The following is a 23161-nucleotide window of genomic DNA, read 5'->3' on the forward strand; positions in this document are numbered from 1 at the left end:
GTTCATATTACCATCCCTTCCATAAAAACTTGCCCCGGGGACATAACTTACATCACTTGCCCCTGGGTCCTGGGTGTTGTGTTATCCATGGAGTTTCCTTAAGTGATTTTTGTTTAATTTTGAACAAAACGGGTATATAAATAATTAAGTCAGACGAATTTGGGAAAAAAAGTAAAGTGTTGGTGGGGAAGAGGCAGGAGGGAGGGCTAGTTGCCATTGGATCACTTAAAGGGAACTAGAATTTTGAATTTCTAATCATTTAGGTCCCCTCCAAAGTTTATACGACTACCTCTTCCATAAAATCTTTTTTATCCCCGGGGACAGGTTACAATCCTTACTTCCCCCTTCCTGGGGGGGTATGTTGACCTCGAAGTTTTTTTATTTGATCGTGTGACTATTTCAAAGATAATAGCTATCTCAAATCTGTTGGATGCATTTAAGGAAAAAAGGGAGTAGGGGGGGGGGTAGATGCCCTCCGATCACTTTTAGCTCTTAAAACAATAACTCAATTTCCAATCAAATAAGTTACCTCTGAACCTCTGTACCTCTGAACGACCACTCCTTACATAAAAACCTTATATGCCCCCAGGGCATAGCTTAAAACACTTGCCATTGGGCTCTAAGGCTGTGTCTCGACCCTGGAGTTTTTGCTATCTGATGTTTGAACTATTTTCAATAGCATTTCTATCTCAAAATTTTTATTGGATGGGTTTGGGGAAAAAAGAGTGGAGGCTAGTTGACCTCCGATCTCGTTTGACTCTTCAATAGTGAACTGGAGCCTTTACTTCCCAATCAAATGAACCAATTCTGAAGTTTATACTAGCAGCTGTTTCATAAGAGCCATATATACCCCCGGAGTATAACTTACAACGCGAGCCCCTGTGCCCAGGTGGGTTGTGTCCACTCCGGACTTTTTGTTATAGAATCCCTGAACTAAGATTAAAATTTTTATCAGATGCATTTGGGAAAAAGAGCATGGGGGCTATTTGCCCTCCGATTACTTGTGACTACTAAAAAGGGCACTATAACTTCCGATTTCCAATAGAACGAGGCCCACCGAAGCTTATGTAATGTGCCTCTTCCATGTAAAGTGCCTCTGGGGAAAGAAATTGAAGCCGTATGGCCTTGAAGTTTGTGGGGGAGGCTAGTGTCCATCGGATCACGTCAATCTTAAAAAGGAAATGGAACTTTCAGTTTTATATCATTTGAGACTCCCCTGAGGACAACACAACCTCATTTTCCGTAAAAAACCTTATATGCCCCCGAGGCATAAGCTACAGCCCTTCTCTCAGGTTTGGGGGGGATATATTAACCCCAAAGTTTTGTCATCTAATCGTTGAACTATTTCAAACGAAATGGCTATCTCAAAATTTTGATCGGATGCATTTGGGGAAAAGAGGGGGGATATTCACGCCGATCACTGGTAGTCATTTCGTTCCTAAGATAATTGGTGGAAGTATTCTAGTTCATGGGATTTTTTTGGATAATTTTTGTGATCCACATTATATCGCGATATCGCAACATAAAAATCTGTAATATCACAAAGCATTTAGTGCGACTTACAATATTTTGATCAAAGCTGATTTCGTAATTTCCTATTTTCAACAAATGGGGAGCAAAATTTCTCTGCAGAAGTGTAATTGAAAATTAGGGTTCTCACATTGGTAGTCCATTAGGTTGATTAATTTTTCATCAAATTGTAGAGTTGCAATCGAGGCATTTACATCAACGGCCTTTTGACCCTTTTTTTGTTAAAGGAATTGTTCACCCTAAGCTTCCTTCGAGATTTTTTCGACATCTGCAATAGGTGAATCTGCAATACTGCAAGAAATATGGCCCAACTTAGAGTTTTTTGATCAAAGCTAAGCTCATAATTTCCTATTCTCATCATATGGGGGACAAATTTCTATGCAGAAGTGTCCCCACAAATATTGGTTCTCATATCGGTTGTGTATTTAGGCTGTTTAATTTTCCTTCCAACTAGAAAGTTGTAAGCAAAACAAAGACGTGATCTGGTTTTTTACCATTTTTTTTAACTGAAATGTTCATCTTGAACCTCCTTCCAGACCAACAATAGCAGAAACCACATAATAAAACCGCAAGTTAATTTCCAACTCTTATCATACCTAAATCAAATGATCAAATCAAATTGATTATACCTAATCAAACTAGACATTCACTGTCTATTTAGATTGAATGATTTCAAAATTAAAATTCGATAGAATTTAGTTTTGGTAACAAAAAAGAGCCTCAAGTATTTTGATGAAAGTAAAGAGTAGCATTAAACTCAAAAGAGTGCAAAAATAATACAAAAAAGAGCTGAAAAAAATATGCTTGGACATAAATACTCAACATATGATGATTCACTAAAACAACTCAACTTGAATTCACTTGATAGTTGTGGACATGAGTTGACATATCGATTTGGACAAAACTGTTCGAATTCTCCAGCTCATCGTGGTCTACTACCCAACCTTGAGAGTCATCCTACTGAAGGACCGGTCTTATAAATTAATTGCATCAAATATTTGTCAAGCTAATATTATTAGAATACCGAATGAAATAAGGGACAAATTGATTTGGGATACCTATCGGTACTAGAGGCTGGGTAAGTAATTAACTGTTCGGGTAAGTATTTTATTTGTCGGAGTCTAGTTTTGAGAGGGAGGGAATTCCTAACCCTATCACCCGGCGTCGGGGTGTAGACTGCATGGTGGTGCCACGCTTACTCAAATTTTCACTTGCCAAAGCTTTTATTGCAAATTAATTATACGTTCTTTGTTTTCAGTAGTTATTCTTGGACAAAATAAGAAATATCTGGACTCTAATGACTGTAGAATCAACAACACAGATGCTGCTTTTACTATTCTTTACTGTACTTGCAGGTAGGCACAATTTCGAATCTGAGTGGCTTTATAAATTTAATTGCCGACATAACAACTATTAAAAAGAATTTTTGTCAAATTTTTTGTCAGAAAGTTATTTGTTTAACTTAGCCGATGATACACGAAAAGGAAAACATGAATTTTTTTTAAAAATAAAGCATTAAATGTTATTTGTACTTCTGATCCTGCTGAAACTTTCCCGTGCGTATGCGCAGGTTTGCTATCACATGCAGGTGCCTAAGTCATACATAGCGGGGCCTAAGTCATGAGCAGCATGGCTTCAAAGTATTACTTCTTTTCTTCTTTTTTAACCGAGCCAATTCCCAAGGAAAAAATTTCACAAACTTTAGAGGGAGGTATTTTTTTTTACCCAAACAATCATCTCGAGCAGCCCAGAGGTCTCCTGTTTATCAATCAATTCTACTATGGAATTCCGTCCCTCCGGAAGTCCTTCTATTTCTTTCTGCAGTGGCAGTTTTTCATCGAGTCTTTCCAGTTTAGTAATTTCTCTCTCTCTCCTTTGTTATTATTTTCCTGTTTTCTCTTTTCCGATTGTTTCTCCTTGTTTTGAATTCTTTCCTAACTTATATATCTTTCTTCTATTCTTTTTAAAATGTTTTCAGGAATCTTTTTAGCTTTTGAAGCCTTTGTTTATTTGTCGTTTTTTTCTGATATTCTAATGTCAACTTCGTCTTTCCTGTTTCTCTATTTTCTTGGTTTCTGCTTATTTCTACTATTATAATTACTACCAGTTTCTTTTTTTTTTACTGTATACAAATATGCTAGTTTTTTTTTCATATATATTTTTTGATTTAGGGTATTATTTATGGATCTTTTAGTGCTCTATTATTGTGCTGTATGGCCCATAACAAGCAACGCTTCTTGGGCCGAAAAAAATTTTTACTTTTGTAATAGTGTTTTAGTATTAATAAAATGATTGATTGATTGATTAGGTATTCCACTGGAAATAGATAATTGTAGTACCCTGTCTAGTCGAAAGTGATTGGAGAGCAACAAGCCCACACGGTCTCTTCAGCTGCTCTATCTCCAAAGATATACGATCAAAATGTTAAAATAACAATTTTCTTCAAGATAGTGGAAAAGATAAATAGTATTATGCCTCAAGGCATGATATGACCCCCAAGGACCCTGGGTTAAAAGCTATATGTTATGTGAGTTGACCATGGTTTAAAAAGTTCTCTTTTGGTATTTGACCAGTTAACAACTAATTGAGTTTCAACCGTATTAAATATGTACCTGTTCGGAGTAAATAACAAGTGAAATACTTTTAAACTTATAATTGAAATGTGTCAGATGAATTTATAAATTTTTAAGTGATTATGGCTTAAAAATTACTCATGGATTGTGGCTCTAAGTTAATATTCAGTACTATTATCATCCAAGTCATGCATTGAAATTCTTGAATTACTTGCAAAATCTTTTGCCAGCGACTTTGGTATGCGGGAGTTTTTCACTCGCATTGCATTATCCATTACGTTGATTATTGAATATTGTATAGGGTTCAAATATAAAACATTGATTGAAATTGAAAATTGAGGTACGATTGGTTATCAGCCCTGTATGGAACTTTCTCCAAAGATCCATTAAGAAAAATATAGAACGACACAAAATTTTGAAATATGCGGAATTCTTTAGCAAAGAAGCCTTAAAAGACACTATCAATACTTGCAAAAGATAATTTAATATTGATCTACTTGATGGTCATAGGGGCAGCCAGCCCACCAGCTTCATTTCTGGGTGATATGTTTGATTTACTCTGTTCTCGTTTGACTGATGATCAGTCTATTTCATGTTTCGTAATAACTGAACCCAATGAACTTCCTGCTTTTATCTAATGACGTTACCTGTACTATTGCGTCATGATTCAATGACTGCAAAAGTTTATTGGATTTCTTAGTTAAAATGTGAATCCAGCACTGTCCAGCTAAGTCCACTGGTTTGGCTTTCAAAGCCAAAAAGAGAAATAACAATTGCCGTTATTATATCTAATCCACATCCCGAACTAAAGAATAGCAATCCAGGTAAACGGAGTAAATTTATTAAGAATATATAAGTTCATGGTGTAGAGAGAATTATCAACAAGAAAGATAAGACAATCCTCCACATGAAGGATGAGTACTCTGCGGCGCAGTTGTTAGAGCCATGCCTGTGAAATAAAGTAAAGTAAAAAAAAGGTTTTTATGGATTATTTATATAGATAATGACATTGATGCGGGAACTACTCAAGTATCATTCTCATTTCATTTCAGTATCACACCCAAACACGTCTCGTTTTGGTAAGTGTCTGAAGGCTTGCATTAGTCTTGTGGACGGGTGAATTAATATGGACACTGAAACTACAGTCACTAGTGAAAGTTACTCCTAAGATTTTCATTCCGTTCACAATCGGAAAAGGTACTAGAGGCATATCTATATTTCGCTTCAGAGGGTTGAAACGAATTATCTTCGACTTGGCTGCGTTGATGGTAAGGTCATGACTTGAGAATTCGGTTTTTAGCTGATCAAATAACTGGTCTGAAAACTGCTTTGTTATGATATTGTTTTCGACTAGGTAAGCGAGAACTATGGACAGATCATCTACAAACTTGTAACGGCCGTTGTGATAACCAAGCAGAGAGTTAATTACAGCCAGGAGAATTATTCCCGATAATTTTGTGCCTTGTGGGGCCCCACAAGAAGTATCTGACCATGATGAATCCGAATCGTTTTCGTGAAGTGCAAAGACTTTTTGTTTTCGGTCAGTTAAGACGTCAAGTACAAGGCCAAGGTTGCCTCGTTTGGCACCGATTTCCTGGAGATTCATGCCTGCATTAGGGAGGCGGATTAGGTCAAAGGCCTTTCTGAAATCCACTGCGTAAATGTCGACGGAACAGCTACCTTTTTCGAGCCATTGGAGGACGCAGTCAAACATCCGTACTAGGTAGATTGTAGTGCTACACTTGGAGAGCCCACCATACTGGAATTTATCATTACGCCCATGAATTTGTTTCAGAAGAAACTTGAGAATGAAGGCCTCCACTACTTTTGCCAAACAAGATGTAAGTGAGATCGGGCGGAGATCGACGCATGCACTAGGGGGGCGGTTTTAAGGAATAACTCCAATATAGTTTCGTTTCCACTGTGACGGGAAATAGCCAGAAACAAAACACTCGTTTATGATGATGGACAGTGGTAATGCTATGAAAGCTGCATATTCACGTAGCAATTTGACAGGTAGCTCACCAGGGTATGAAGATGTATTCAGTTTAATCTTCCGTAATTCCGAGTAGACGTCGAACTCACTGACAATTATGTCGCTCTCAGGCTCACATTTTTCAAGTATGGTGGAATTTTCATCAGCCGTAATGGGTGGATAGGTAGTGCAAATCGTGGTAGAGAATTCGCTCACTTCTTCTGCACTGATTAAAGAACCATCATCATTGCTGATCTTTACACTGCTGTCAGAAGCTTGGCTGACCTATCTTTTTAAATCGTTGTGCCACTTTTTGGGGTTTGAAGTAAGTAACTGGTAGGGCATGGTTTCATGACCGTAGCGAGCTTTAGCTTTCTTTACCAAAGATACTATTTGACTTCGCAATTTCTTGCCGTTGATATTACCACCCCGGGAGTAGAGGCGAGACCTCACTTTTATTAGTGATTTAATAGCTGGTATTTAATAGCTGGTATTTATCGAGTTCTTATCTTATCGAGTTATTATCTGGTCGAGTAATCTCGATTGATCCGCACTTTTCTAACCCTTCTCGAATAGAGTTTGGAGTTCCACAAGGATCTGTCGTTTGGCCGATACTCTTTTTAATCTACGTCAATGACCTTATTATTGCGGTTAAAAATTTAAAACCTACCATTTGCTGTCATCTTTGTCAACCAGCATCCCTCAATAATTTTGACAGGAGTTCGTCTTTACCGGATGCACCTATTGCCTTTGCTGATGACAGAACTCTTGGCACAGCTCGTAGAACTGAGTCTGATCTTCGTTCAAAGGTGATAGCCCTTTTTGAAAGAGTTATCCAGTAGCTTGATGTAAATTATCTTGCCTTAAATGTCAAATAGGCATGTTTTCCCATTTTCTCCAGAGTCTCAAAGGCTTGCCCTGACTTACACGTATATAAAACTAGCTGTTGGGGTGGCGCTTCGCGCCACCCCAACACCTAGTTGGTGGAGCGCTTCGCCCCCCCCTAAGCCCCCCGCGCACGTAAGTCGTTACGCGCCATATTACTTACGCGCCATTGTAGTTGTGTCCCTGTGTCTCACCTGTGAATAGAGATAGATATATATATATATATATATATATATATATATATATATATATATATATCTATATATATAAAAATAAGTTGTCTGTCTGTGGATGTGTGGATGGATGTGTGGATGGATGTGTCAGGTGACGTCACCTGAAAAAACTGGATTAGGTGACGTCAAAACTGAAAAAACTAAAAAAAGGCAAAAACTACAAAAAAAACTAAAAACTAATAAAAAAAATAAAAAAGCTAAAAAACTAAAAAAACTATAAAGGTAAAAACCAATAAAAAACTAAAAAAAAAACTGAAAAAACTAAAAAAAGGCAAAAACTACAAAAAAAAAACTAAAAACTAATAAAAAAAGTAAAAAAGCTAAAAAACTAAAAAAACTAAAAAAAGGTAAAAAACTAAAAAAAATAAAAAATAAAAAAAAACTAAAAAAAAGGAAAAAACTGAAAAATAAGCTAAAATAAAGGTAAAAACCAATAAAAAACTAAAAAAAAAAGGAAAAAACTAATAAATGACGACACTCAAAGAGAAAGCGACCAGGACAAAAAACTAAAAAAAAAGGCAAAAACTACAAAAAAACTAAAAACTAATAAAAAAAATAAAAAAGCTAAAAAACTAAAAAAACTAAAAAAAGGTAAAAAACTAAAAAAACTAAAAACTAAAAAAAAACTAAAAAAGGTAAAAACTAAAAGAACTAAAAAAGAAAAAAATAAATGACGACACTCAAAGAGAAAGCGACCAGGACAAAAGGAATGTTCGATTAGCAATCAACAAAGCACCGGGACACAGGGAGTATAAATGACGACCAGGACACAAGTAAAAAAAAAAATTAACAAAACTAAAAAGAAGGTAAAAACTACAAAAAAACTAAAAAGAAAAAAAAACTAAAAACTAATAAAAAAACTAAAAAATCTAAAAATCTAAATAAACTAAAAAAGAAAAAAAAGGAAAAAAATAAAGGAGAAAAACAAAACTAAAAAACGAATGTATATACAGACCGGTACACCGGGATACAAATGACGACCGGGACACAGGGAATATAAATAACGACCGGGACACAGGGACACAACTACAACGGGGACACCGGGGGAAACAGGGGGATATAAATGACGACCGGGACAAAAAAACTAAAAAGAAATAAAAACTAAAAACTAATAAAAAAAACTAAAAAATCTAAAAATCTAAATAAGCTAAAAAAGAAAAAAAAAGGAAAAAAATAAAGGAGAAAAACAAAACTAAAAAACGAATGTATATACAGACCGGGACACCGGGATACAAATGATGACCGGGACCCGGGACACAGGGAATATAAATGACGACCGGGACACAGGGACACAACTACAACGGGGACACCGGGGGAAACAGGGGGATAACCTGACAATCTATTTATATGCAAAGACAATGGGACAGCAAAGAATGTTGTATATTCGCAAGTTTTACGTAGTTAAAACCATATATATATATATATATCTATATTCACAGGTGGGACATAGGGACACAACTACAATGGCGCGTAACTATTATGGCGCGTAACGACTTACGCGCGCGGGGGGGCTTGGGGGGGGCGCGAAGCGCCCCCACCAACTAGGTGTTGGGGTGGCGCGAAGCGCCACCCCAACAGCTAGTATATATATATATATATATATATATATATGTTTTTAACTACGTAAAACATGCGAATATACAACATTCTTCGCTGTCCCATTGTCTATGCATATACTAGATTGTCAGGTTTACTGACTCTTGAACATGCAACATATAATTGTCCATGGGAAAAACAATCCGTATTCAGATCTATACCTCATTATTCTAATGATGTGTCCCTGTGTCCCGGTCGTCATTTATATTCCCTGTGTCCCGGTCGTCATTTGTGTCCCGGTGTCCCAGTTTGTAATTTCTCTTTGGGTGTCCTGGTCGTCATGTATATTCCCTGTGTCCCGGTGTCCCGGTCTGTAATTTCTATTTGAACAATCCCTGTGTCCCGGTCGTCATCTATATATCCCGCCTGTGCCACCGGCGTCCCCGTTGTAGTTGTGTCCCTGTATCCCGGTCGTCATCTATATTCCCTATGTCCCGGTCGTGATTTGTGTCCGGGTGTCCCAGTCTGTAATTTCTCTTTGAGGTTCCCGGTTGTCATTTATATTCCTTATATGGTCCATGGGAAAACAATCCGTATTCAGATCTATACCTCATGATTCTAATGATTGCCCTTGAGCTTTGTTGATGGTGATTGCTAATCGACCATTCCCTGTGTCGCCGTCGTCATTTATATATCCCCCTATGCCCCCCGGCGTCCCCGTTGTAGTTGTGTCCCTGTGTCCCGGTCGTCATTTATATTCCCTGTGTCCTGGTCGTCATTTGTGTCCCGGTGTCCCAGTCTGTGATTTCTCTTTGAGTGTCCCGGGCGTCATTTATATTCCTTGTGTCCCGGTGTCCCGGTCTTCATTCGTTTGTTTGTCGACTGACGTCATGTTTTCGACTGACGAAATTACAGACCGGGACATCGGGACACAAATGACGACCGGGACACCGGCACATAGGGAATATAAATGACGACCGGGACACTCAAAGAGAAAGCGACCGGGACACAAGGAATGTTCGATTAGCAATCACCATCAACAAAGCACCGGGACACAAATGACGACCGGGACACAGGGAGTATAAATGACGACCAGGACATAAGTAAAAAAAACTAAAAAAAACTAAAAAAAAGGTAAAAACTACAAAAAAACTAAAAAGAAAAAACTAAAAACTAATAAAAAAACTAAAAAACTAAAATAACTAAAAAAGAAAAAAAAATAAAAAAAGGAAAAAAATGAAAAATAAAGGAAAAAAACAAAACTAAAAAAAATAAAATAAAAAAAAACTAAAAAGAAAAACTAAAAAAAAATAAAAAAAACTAAAAAAAAGTAAAAACCAAAAAAAAACTAAAAAGAAAAAAAGGGGAAAAATAAAAAAATTTATTTCATCATATACCATTTCTAAAACGACTGTATATACAGACCGGGACACCGGGATACAAATGACGACCGGGACACAGGGAATATAAATGACAACCGGGACACAGGGACACAACTAAAACGGGGACGCCGGAGGGCACAGGGGGATATATAAATGACGACGGGGACACAGGGAATGTTCGATTAGCAATCACCATCAACAAAGCTCAAGGGCAATCATTAGAATCATGAGGTATAACTAAAAAAACTAAAAAAAGGTAAAAAACTAAAAACTAAAAAAAAGACCAATTCAAAAACGAATGTATATACAGACCGGGACACCGGGACACAAATGAAGACCGGGACACCGGGACACAAGGAATATAAATGACGCCCGGGACACTCAAAGAGAAATCACAGACTGGGACACCAGGACACAAATGACGACCAGGACACAGGGAATATAAATGACGACCGGGACACAGGGACACAACTACAACGGGGACGCCGGGGGGCATAGGGGGATATATAAATGACGACGGCGACACAGGGAATGGTCGATTAGCAATCACCATCAACAAAGCTCAAGGGCAATCATTAGAATCATGAGGTATAGATCTGAATACGGATTGTTTTCCCATGGACCATTATATGTTGCATGTTCAAGAGTCAGTAAACCTGACAATCTATTTATATGCACAGACAATGGGACAGCAAAGAATGTTGTATATTCGCAAGTTTTACGTAGTTAAAAACACACACACATATATATATATATATATATATATATATATATATATATATATATATATATATATATATATATATATATATATATATATATATATATATATATATATATATATATATATATATATATATATATATATATATATATATATATCTATATTCACAGGTGGGACATAGGGACACAACTACAATGGAGCGTAACTAATATGGGGTGTAACGACTTACGCGCGCGGGGAGGGGGCTTGGGGGGCGTGGCACGAGTGCCCCCACCAACTAGGTGTTGGGGTGGCGCGAAGCGTCACACCAACAGCTAGTATTATTATAATTATATAGGTTTAGATATTAGGAAAGGGGGTAAGCTTATTCCTGAATCTCCAAATAGGCTAAATATAAAGATGAAGCTGTCGGGGAATGCTGAGGGGGGCAGTTGAACTAAATGAAAAACTCTATGCAACAAATTGGTCCCGAAGGGAGCATCTGTAAAATATTAGAAACAGTTATAGGTATTAATTTGAAACGGTCAGTGCAGTAAGATGTCAGGTCAGTGCTAAGGTACAAAGCTGAAATTTCAGTGAATATTGAGTTGGATATGGAACTAAATCATTGGACAATCTGTGCCTCCAGGTTGTAAAAAGGGCATATTTGCTCTCAGGAACTCCTAAGAGTATTAAGTTGAATTTCTTAGAGAATGGTGAGGAAGGTACTGAAAAAATCAAAAGACACTATATGAGTATCTCAGGAACAGATGATGGTATTATGCTGAAACTTTCGGAGCTATAACTGGTAATACTACGGGTGCTACTATTACCGTGGAACTAAATCAAAAGGGTTCTCGGGAGCTGAATAGCGTATTGACTTTTACTTTTGAGAGAAAGGTGAGTGGGGTGTAAAGCTAAATCAGATGTAACTATGTATATTTAAGTTTGTCACAAGAACGTATTTGCGATATGTTAGGAACGGCTAAAGGTATTAAGCTATTATTTTCTAGGAATGTTGATCGGGATTTTAACCATGTATGAATGTTGAAAGGGTGTGTTTGAAATATGTGTAGAATGTCTAAGGCCAATAAGGTGAAACTTTCAGAGGACGATTGGGTGAATTTTGAACTAAATAAAAAGGAATTATACGCTTTACTTTTGTCAATAAGGCATGCAAGCAAAATATAAGGAACATCTATGGGTATTAAACTGAATCTTTTAGAGAAGCTACGACCACTAATACTAATTTTACCACAGCTACTATTACCACAACTCCTACTTTTGCTATTACTACTGCTATTAATTCTACAACTACAACTGCTGCTACTACTACTACTACTGTTATTGCGACTATCCATGACTGCAACTGTGACTATTTACGACTGTGACTGCTTGGGTCTGTGACTAATTTCGACTGACCAATTACGGCTCCAACGGCTTGTAACTGTGACTCTAGCTAATTTTGACTGTGACTATGACTTCTTGGAACTGCGGTTGCAACTTCTTGCGCCTGGAAAGGCAACAACTACTTGTATCTGCAGGTACTGGCGACTGCAGTTTCTATTACTTGCAAGTGTGACCACGAATACGTGAAACAGAGACTGTGACAAATTGCTACTGCATTTTTTATACTACATAGAACTGCGACTACGACTACTTGCGAGTGTGACAACTTGTGACTGAAAAAAAAAAACATTATCTAAGGAGAAGGAGTTTTTGTGATTAATAAAAGAGTTAATTTAATACTCAAAATGCCTTAAACTGTATGAGCCATGTGCTGCTGAGGTGACAGCAATGCGTTCGAGCACTCCAAGATTACTTATATGACAAGCCTGATTACTTATACTTAGCGTTTCACGAGATGCAAAGGACGTCAGAGGTTAGCAGGATTACTACTTGAAATGGCCTGGATCATTTGTTGGATAAGTTACACAAGCTAACCCTGGAAAATGTAGGTTGACGTAAGATAATGACGTCATATTTTAACAAAATTTAACCTTTCAGAAATCGAGAAGTACTTGAAATTATGTGCAGAGACCAAAAAGGGACAGTAATTATAAAATATAGTCCAGCTTCGTGGTTTTAAAATAAGATATATTCACAGTGGAGTATACGTGGTCAGCATTGGGATTCGCCTATTTGTCATTGGTTTTTCAAGTGAAATGTTGGTGGATAAGCCTTTCACTGATATCTCTTACAGAATACGTCTGGAAAAGCTACTATCAAGAAGATAAGTCGAGTAAGGGATGCTCAAACCCATTCCTGATAAGTATAAAAAAGATTAAAGATAAGTATAAAGGGAGGGAAAGAGGGGTTAATCTATCATCTTCCCAATCATTTAGACCAGTGGTTTCCAACTAATTTTGGGCCATGCCCGACCTAGGCATTTCTAAATTCTTGATCTCCCCTCTTGATATTTACATTTTGTTATTGAAAATATTATGTTTATTCACATAAAAGAAGCTTAAAAGGCTTTTACTTGGGTTTCTTTTTATACATCGTCCTCTAAACATATTTTAAACTAAGGTTAAATATTGCCTGAATACAACACGTTCTATACAATGTATAATTTTAGTAGAATACTATCATGCTCTATAGATGTTTGCGAATGTGACGTCATTCACGTATTTTTTTTTTAATTAATGCTCTAAAGTGTTATCAGGCAGAGGAGGAGCATCTTGCCTATGAACCATCAAAATATTACCATGCCCCATCAGTGGAGTCCGCTCCACGTTGGGAATCTCAGATTTACACTAAGACTGAATAAAGGTGCTGCATGGTAATGGCTTCCTTCTTCTAGCAGAAAAAATTCCTGACATTTATTTAAAGTTCCATTTAACTAAATTGGTTTTGCATGACGTTTCAAAAGATTACAAGTAGTGATAGGGTGCAGGACACAGCGGGACCATATCCCTTTGAATCCCGATCTCCACACTTTTTTTTTAAAGTGTCTTCAAGATGGAGGTGTTTGTTACGTAATAGGCGGCTTGTTTGTTGACTTATGCAAATTTTTTCTTCCAGATTTTCTTTGGTTGCTGTGTAATAGGCAATGTTTGTTTAATTATGCAAATGTTTTCTTTGATTGTTATTTTAAATATTTAAAAACCTGCATGGGCAAGAGGAAAAACCTTCAGGGCCCCACTAAATCAAGAAGCAAATGCAGGCGTTACATCACAGTTTTTTCGCTGATTCTATAAAAACCTACGGATGTAGGGGAAAAACCCTTAGGGTCCTCTAAAGTAGAGACATAGTCTAAATTGATCATAGCACAATATTTTTCTGTTTTATACACAGGGCCTCTGTTCTCTATGTTGTTGGCAAACAAAGGAATTTACCGCTATATCCAGGAACAAGAAGCGAAGCGTTACGTGATCATGTATTGATTTTTCAGGAACAAATATAACCCGTTATACGTTATTACATGCACCTGGGTCTTACGTGGTATTATAATACACTAGCTGTTGGGGTGGTGCTTGGCGCCACCCCAATACCTAGTTAGGGGGGGGGGCTTCGCGCCCCCCAAGCCCCCCATTCGCGTATGTCGTTACGCACCATATTAGTTACGTGCCATTGTAGTTTTGTCCCTGTGTCCCACCTGTGAATATAGAAAGATATATATATATATATATATATATATATATATATATATATATATATATATATATATATATATATATATATATATATATATATATATATATATATATATATATATATATATATATATTTTTAACAACGTAAAACTTGCGAATATACAACATTCTTCGATGTCCCATTGCCTCTGCATATAAATAGATTGTCGGGTTTACCGACTCTTGAACATGCAACATAAAATTGTCCATGGGAAAAACAATCCGTATTCAGATCTATACCTGATTATTCTAATGATTGCCCTTGAGCTTTGTTGATGGTGATTGCTAATCGAACATTCCCTGTGTCCCCTTCGTCATTTATATATCCCCCTGTGCCCCCGGCATCCCCCTTGTAGTTGTGTCCCTATGTCCCGTCATTTATATTCCCAGTATCCCGGTCGTCATTTGTGTCCCAGTGTTCCAGTCTGTAATTTCTCTTTGAGCGTCGCGGTCGTCATTTATATTCCCTGTGTCCCGGTCGTCATTTGTTTCCCGGTCTGTAATTTATCTTTGAGTGTCCCGGTCGTCATTTATATCTCCCGGTCGTTATTTGTGTCCCAGTGGCCTTTTTTTTTTAGTTTTTTAGCTTTTTTAGTTTTTTTAGTGTTTTCTTTTTAGTTTTTTTTGTAGTTTTTACCTTTTTTAGTTTTTTTCTTCTTTTGTATTAATGCACCGAACGACGTCATTTGGAAACATGAGTTATATTTTCTGGTTTTTGATCAAAACGCTTAGATTCTGACGTAGTTCCAGTAAGCAAAGTCTTCAATGGCTCTGGGGGTGCAGCCAGTTGAGGAAGTTTAACTTTTCCTGAGGCGCAACACATTCCCATTGTTTCACCATTAAATTTCAAGGCCTTGCAGTAGGGACAAATTTTAGACATTGTCCCGATTTGAACACATCTACTATAATCATCGACTGGGCTGTACCTGAATGCCATGTGATAATTTTCACGTTGCTCTTGTGATTCCTCGGCACGCTTTCTTTTGGCATTATCTCTTGAAGCCGCAAGCCTGTTTTCACGTTGCTCTTGTGATTCCTCGGCACGCCTTCTTTTTTCACTTTCTCTTTTAGCAGCAAGTCTGGTTTCGCGTTGCTTTGGTAGTTCCTCGACACGCCTTCGTAGACGGAAATTGCACATTCCTAATCTGGCATTATCTCTTGAAGCCGCAAGCCTGTTTTCACGTTGCTCTTGTGATTCCTCGGCACGCTTTCTGTTCTTACTTTCTCTATCAGCCGCACAGCCGCAAGTGATTCCTCGGCACGCTTTCTTTTCTTACTTTCTCTATCAGCAGCAAGTTTTTTGGCATAGACTCTTTGAGCAGCTTCCTCGGCTGTTGCCATTGTAGGTTCTTCAGTCATTTTACAATTAAACATTTTTCTGTGAACGAATGTCTTAAATACATCTAATGACGTCATCGTCATAATGACGACATGACGACCTGATGGCATGACGTCACTCAGCACACACACACACACAGACAACTTATTTTTATATATATAGATTTGTTTGTTATGTAATGGTATAGTACACCGGATTGTTGCTAGAGAGGAAACACTATCAGTCTAGCTATTTGATTCTCAAATGGCTTTTGTTAGCTAGTCCATAATCACCAGTAAAAGTGTCAAGATTAAAAATGAATGTTATAATTGTGGTAGAATTTTTTTAAAATTACTAGTAATGTCAATAATTTCTATTGATAATTTGCTTATGTATTCATTTAAGAGACTGAGATCTGGGTAGAATTACGGTAGTATTTCGGTAGAATTATGGTAGAATAATGAGTAATGTCAATAATTTATGGCGATAATTTGTTTATGACTACATATAAGAGATTAGTATCTTTGGCTTTGAGTAGCATTACGGTAGAAATTTGGTAGAATTAAAAGTAATGTCAATAATTTCTGGCGGTAATTTGATTAGCCCTCATATAAGAAACTTGTATCAGGGACCTTGGGCAGAGTTACGGTACAATTACGCTAGAATTTTGGTAGAATTACGGCAGGATTTCGATAAAATTACAAGTAATGTCAAGAATTTCTTGTGGTAATTTGTTGATGGCTTCCTATAAAAGACTAGAATCAGCGAGTTTGGGTAGAATTAGGTGATCCTTTAGCAATAACAAAAGGGTTTAGCTGTAATTGCATGTCATTTTTTACCCATTCCATAACGAGATTTCTTAAGTTTTAACATCGCTCCTAAGCCTCAGCAAAACAATGGATCTATTGCAATATTTTTCGTCATTAATTTGATATTTCCTTATTGTTTAAAAAGGAAATAAATTCAAAACGATTCTTGAATGAGCCTTCCCCTATCATTCCTAAGGCATTCTCAGATATTTTCATGATAAAAAAGTACTTTAAATTCACTGATCGGTGTTTTCACAATGTCTCTTAAGTTTTAACACCGCTCCTTAGCCTTATAAAAACATATAATCCATTGCAATAAGTTTCATCTTTAATTATATATTTCCATATTGTTTCAAAAGGACATAAAATTCAAAACATTTCTTGAATGAGCCTTCCCCTGTCATTCCTAAGGCATTCTCAGATATTTTCATGATAAAAATATATTTTAAATCCACTGATTCGAGTTTTCCGAGCCAACCCCTCCTTGCATTTTAAACATGGTTCTTAAGTTTTAACATCGCTCCTTAGCTTTATCAAAAAATATGATCTATTGCAACATGTTTCGCCTCTAATTTTATACGTCCTTATTGTTACAAATAAGACATAGAATAAAACATTTTTTGAATGAGCCTTTCCCTATTATTTTTAAGGCATTCTTAGATATTCTTATGATAAAAATATACTTTAAATCAATTGATTTGTGTTTTCACAAGCCACTGACTCCTTGCATTTTAGATATGGTTCCGGAGTCCGAGTGTAGAATACTTTTGGACTATATTTGCTTATAATCAACAATGTAGTCTATTCAAACAAAATCATTCATATGAATATTTTATTAAATTGTTAAGTAGACATAAAATATTTATTTTAAAAGCTAATATTGTCCTCTACCCCCTCTCCCCCATACTCAAAGTTAATAACTTCAACCTGACGCGATGGTGGTGTTTGCACTCGACTACTATCATCAGCATCTACATCTGCGATGTCAGCCTCCTCAATAGGCCTCTTTGGCAAGTCATCTAGACGATCATCATCCTCGAGACATTGGCCCTCAGGACATCGCCACACTAGATCGTCTGAGGTGTATAATAGATTATATCCATTAGTATAATACATATTTTGTTCTTCCTCGACTGCCGAATCAATACAGAGGTATAATTCTTCTTCCTCTGTAAGTCCCCAATCACTTAAAATGTTCTCCCCTTCTTGAGCATAGACAGAATACTCCTGTAAAAAGTAACAAAGACTTATTGTCTCATTTGAACATTTAAATAGAATACAGAGCCTTCATTTTTTTCCGTTTCCTTTTCTTCTATAGATTCAGACCCCTCCGATAAGTTGAGCGTGAAATATGTAAGGACCTAGGAATTTCTCAAACTGTAAGACTTATTGTTCACAAATGCATAAATTATTTTATCTTGTGTCTTGCACCACTCCTAAATTTTACGTACCCCTCCCCCCCAAAAAAAATCCTGTTTTCTTTATTTACAACGAAACACAAATCCAATTTGGTTCTTTAATGCAAACATATGGTTCAAATGGATACTTTTGACCTTGCGATGGAGACCTAGTTTTAGGTGCAAAAATGGGCCTTATAAATAAAAAGAAGCTACTAAAATGGTAAAAACTGTGATGTTTTACTGTGTTTTCCAACAAAATTTAATGAAAATATGCTTCTTTGACTTAAATTCAGTGTTCAAATGAGTATTTTGTACCTCTCAAAGAGGTAAGACAAGTCTTGGCTTAATGATAATATCTATTTACCTCTATTTAATGCAGGTTAAATAAAGAGACAAGATCTAAATAAATTTATAATTTCCAGTCGGAAAAATTTTCTTTAAAAAAAAATTTCACTACATTAGTAATTGTATGTAAAATAATTTTATGCATTTCACATATAATAATAATAATTTAAGTTCTTACCCACAACAACACTATAAAAGTATTAAATTGTGGAGTATAAACAATTAAATACACACAAAAAAAGCAAAACATACAAAAAATGAAAAGTAATGACAATAGAAATTTTTTACGTTAATAAAAAAAAAAAATTAAATAAACACACAAAAAAACGAACTATGGAAAAAAAAGAACATTAGATACACACAAAAAATGAAATTCAAAAAACACAAAGAGAAAAATAAATACACACACAAAGTCAACGAAAAAAACGGATAAGACGGTGGTGAGGGGATAGGCGCGCAGAAGCTGTACTCGAGAGTTGTCTGTGAAGAATCTCCAATTTTAAAGTTATATCAGGAACTGAAAATTTTTTAACAAGAGTCCGATTTTTTGTCCAAGGTGGAAGATACAGAAGAAATTTGCAAAATTTGAAATAATTTATCCGAATTCTTTTTAAATTACCATTATTAAGAAGGGGGAAAAGACCTGAAGCATAAAGGACAGAATGATCACAGAAAGTAGAATAAAGTTTAGCCAGCGCACGTCTATTATACTTCCCTCTGTTTGCAACAATTTTCGCATAACCAATTTGAATCTTTTTACTTATATCACAAACAGTACGCTGACGTAAGCTCGAAATATTGTTAGTAATAGAGATACCAAGCCAACGAATACAATCAACAAGAGGGATAGTGAAGTTATTACAGTGAAGGGAAGTAGCAGTAGTACAGTTATAGGGAAGAAACTCACATTTATCTATATTAATTGAAAGGCCAATATCAGAGAAAGCATCAGAAACTATAGAGACCATTTTTAAAGACCCTTTTTGGAACGGCTAATCAGAAGTAAGTCGTCAGCATACGCAAGATAAGAAGCATCCGCAAGACCAGAAAGGTATGTACCTGAAATCTTAGCCAGCACACTATAAATACAAATCTTAAAAAGCGTAGGGGACAGAACACCACCCTGCCTAACTCCTCTTCGCATTATTATAATATTATCTGGTGCAGATATTAATTGAAGAAACGAATTTGAATACCAAAACCTAAGAAGAATTATAACAGAAAGATTGACCCCAGAATTATACAAGGAAAAAATGAGCTGACTATGGACCACACTATCAAACGCTTTTGAAAGATCCAAAGCACAAATATAAAGACCATTTCCCTTGGAAGAATTATCAGCCAATAGAGAAGACAGAATCTTATGCGCATGCTGACAACCCACCCCACTCCGAAAACCAATTGGTTCTCATCCTCAATAATATTTTTAGTCAAAAATTGTAGAAGGATATACTCAAAAACCTTACTAATATTACAAGATACAGTAATAGGTCGATAGCAAGACCAATCAATCGGTGACTTTCCCTTTTTAAAATTGACGAAACAGTGCCACACAGAAATCTCTCAGGTACGTATGAAGTACATAGACATGTTTGAAAAAGAAGCTGAAAGTTAGATATAAGGGGTGTGCATTCAATCGGCATATACATCTTAGACATACCATCCTTATCTATTGAATCAGATTTTCAACTTTTAACAGCATTAATTACGGAAGAAAAAGATATAGACACTATATGGCGCTGCGAAAACGTCGTACTAAAGAGGGGGGTAAGAAGGCGAGTATATACAGAATGCACTGAATAATTAATCACTGAAAAAATAGAAGAATAATGTTTATACCAAGCTGAAGGTGGAAGGCAATTACTTGTCATAGTTTCATCATTTATCTTGTCGGAATTGATCACTTTTCGCCAATCCTCCCCACTTACAGGGAAATCCATACCGCGGTAACGTGCCGACCACAGATAACGTTTATAATTGGTTTTAGTGTTACGTTTGATATCCGCGTCACACCCAGAACTTGGCCGACCACATTCATTCCATATCTGGAGCCATAATTTTGCTTTATTTTTTATTGCCTTTAAACAAGGGTCCATTGATCAGATAGGTTTTCGTCTTCTTTTACGAATACGTTGTCGAAGTACGGCAGCTTCTTCTGGCCTTTTCATACACACCTCAAGTTGGATATAATACCAGTCAATATCAGCTTTACCATTCGTAGGTACCTGGCGCTGAAGAAGATGATATGGAACACGTAAGGTAGAAAGACGGGTTGTCAAGGTAGAGATGTAGTGCGGTATATTGGCTTTGCTCCAATTACTTTTTTCAAACCACTTCGGTTTTTCTCGCGAGCAATTGGTTTCCGATAGATCATTGTAAATATCGCTGAAACTGGCATGTGGTCAGTATCTTGCTCGTTAAAATGAACAGAAGCAGAAGAAGAGATAATACCAGGCGAGCAAATAATATGGTCAATATAACTTGTGCTTCCAGACTGATGAACATATTAAAATTGTGGGATTTGGGCACAACGCAGTACGAAAGAAGACACTCAAAAAGCAATTCACTTCTCACAGAAGATCGATTAATATCAGTATTTAGGTCCCCAATTATTATATACTTTAGAGAGTTTAACAGTACCTGATTCACAAGATTCTTAAGCAGACCACACGCCTTTCCGAATTTGGTTAAGGATCCGATCGTGTATCCTTCATATGGGAGATAAGAGTTTATAAATACAATACTGCCGACACGCACAGCCAAAAAAAATTCGTCGGAGTAGAAGAGTACTGGGGAGGGTAGATGAATGTCCCATTTAAAGACACAGGCTAGTCCACCGGAAGGGCGACCACCAGTAACTTTTGCTGGACTCAGGAACGCAGTATGATTCGACGTGAAAAATTCAAACTTGAAGCAATGAGAAGATGCCCCTGGAGACATACCAAATCGTAGAAACCGTACAACTCATCAATAGCAAAATCCTTATCTTTGGTGCTATTTATGTTGAACGAAATAAGTGAGATTGATGTACTCATGTTTGAAAGGTGGGTTTGCACTTTATTCGATTCTTAATAACGAGGCAGGAAAATCTATAGGAAGGGTGTTTTTGGCTGCAATTTGCGCAATTGGGATCAGCAATGCATGGCTCATCTTTTGTTGATACGTGTGGCCCTCCACAACGAGCACATTTTGGGAGAACGCTGGGACAGGAGTACTGTAGATGCTCTAGTGATCGGCATTTAAAACAGCATTTGGGTAGGTCCTTAAACTCGTAAACTGAAAAAATTTCATAGCCCACCCTGAGGCCATGCTTGAAAAAGGTAGGTTGCGCAAAAGAATCCAAAAACTCGATTTTCACAGACTTAGATAGGCCCAATCTCTTGACATCTTTGATACCGTGTTGGCTTCCGAGTGCCGTAATGTCAACGTCAGTAGGAATATTACGTGATATACCAAAAAACTGCTTGGAAACCACTTTTGTCTTAGTACCGGAGATTATGTTCTGGATTGACGAGCAGAAGTCCTCCGTAGCAGACTTTTCCATATTAATATACCACTTGTCATTGATGGGCTTTACACTACGTACCAAATCGTGTCCAGTAATTTGGTCTATAGCAGCTTTTCGCTTAAGAGGGTCAGATAAGGCGTCCGGCACCTTTGAGACGATAACTGTTGCATGCGAATCTAGCACTGAAGGGTAATTGGGTAATTGGGGGAAGCTCAATTCATATTTGTCAAGTTTTGAAAACATTCCCAAAACAACTTGATGGAGCTCATTAAATTTTGAGAATAAAGAGGTGTAGGCAGTGGCAGGGAGGCAGGGTACTTCCGTAGGACGCTTTATGACGAATTTCGAAACAGCAGTGTCAGTCTCGTCAAGAGATTTTAATAAAGTAATTACGTCGCTGAAATGGCTAACCAATGTATTATTTCCCTTCCGAATAGGGCAATCTTCATAACCCGGACAAAGCTGCCACAATAACGTCTTTGCCACCTTGACCGAATTAGAGTAAAAAAACTCTACTCCCTGCCTTTTAATCACATCATCCTCTGCTCCAATTAGCAAATTGCTCTGTACAAAATTCAGTACTGGCGAATAAACAAGCACAGGATTATCGTCACTACTGGTAACAGGCATCACGTTGGTTCAATTAGCTCAATAATAATAGCTCGATAATTTTTTTCTACAATTCATGCACAAATAGTTCTTTTGATAATCCTCTTATATAGGTCAAAGTTACACGTCACTTTATCCTTAACCAGTTATTGTAAAATCTTGAATTATAATGAACTAATTTTCATTCGATGAGAGCTTATAGCCGAGTCTTGAAATAGTTCACAATTCTTAAGCTAAAAAGGGCTTACTGAATTAATAAGTTCATAAAATATCCAATTTAATCCAGGTGTGTTCACTTTGAACTCTGATTCAAGACTGATATATAATACTAGCTGTTGGGGTGGCGCTTCGCGCCACCCCAACACCTAGTTGGTGGGGGCACTTCGCGCCCCCCCAAGCCCCCCCGCGTGCGTAAGTCGTTACGCGCCATATTAGTTACGCGCCATTGTAGTTGTGTCCCTATGTCCCACCTGTGAATATAGATAGATATATATATATATATATATATATGTTTTTGACTACGTAAAACTTGCGAATATACAACATTCTTTGCTGTCACATTGTCTGTGCATATAAATAGATTGTCAGGTTTACCGACTCTTGAACATGCAACATATAATGGTCCATGGGAAAACAATCCGTATTCAGATCTATACCTCATGATTCTAATGATTGCCCTTGAGCTTTGTTGATGGTGATTGCTAATCGACGATTCCCTGT

At 36.9% G+C, this 23161-nt stretch overlaps 1 protein-coding gene across 4 annotated transcripts in view; it reads left to right on the top strand.

The window, feature by feature from the left end:
• Positions 1 to 23161, top strand: part of LOC136033144 (uncharacterized) — a 283627-nt gene that overhangs the window by 14147 nt on the left and 246319 nt on the right. For 2 of the 4 annotated variants that reach the window (XM_065713788.1, XM_065713785.1), the window contains one exon: positions 2789 to 2885. In XM_065713788.1, coding sequence (XP_065569860.1) covers positions 2828 to 2885 — 58 coding nt within the window. In that variant the 5' untranslated portion in view covers positions 2789 to 2827. The remainder of the gene's footprint in view (positions 1 to 2788; positions 2886 to 23161) is intronic. The other 2 variants (XM_065713789.1, XM_065713786.1) reach the window with 1 other exon arrangement.

The sequence above is a fragment of the Artemia franciscana genome, chromosome 11 (genome assembly GCF_032884065.1).
Source record: "Artemia franciscana chromosome 11, ASM3288406v1, whole genome shotgun sequence".
In the NCBI taxonomy this organism is placed as follows: Eukaryota; Metazoa; Arthropoda; class Branchiopoda; order Anostraca; family Artemiidae; genus Artemia; species Artemia franciscana.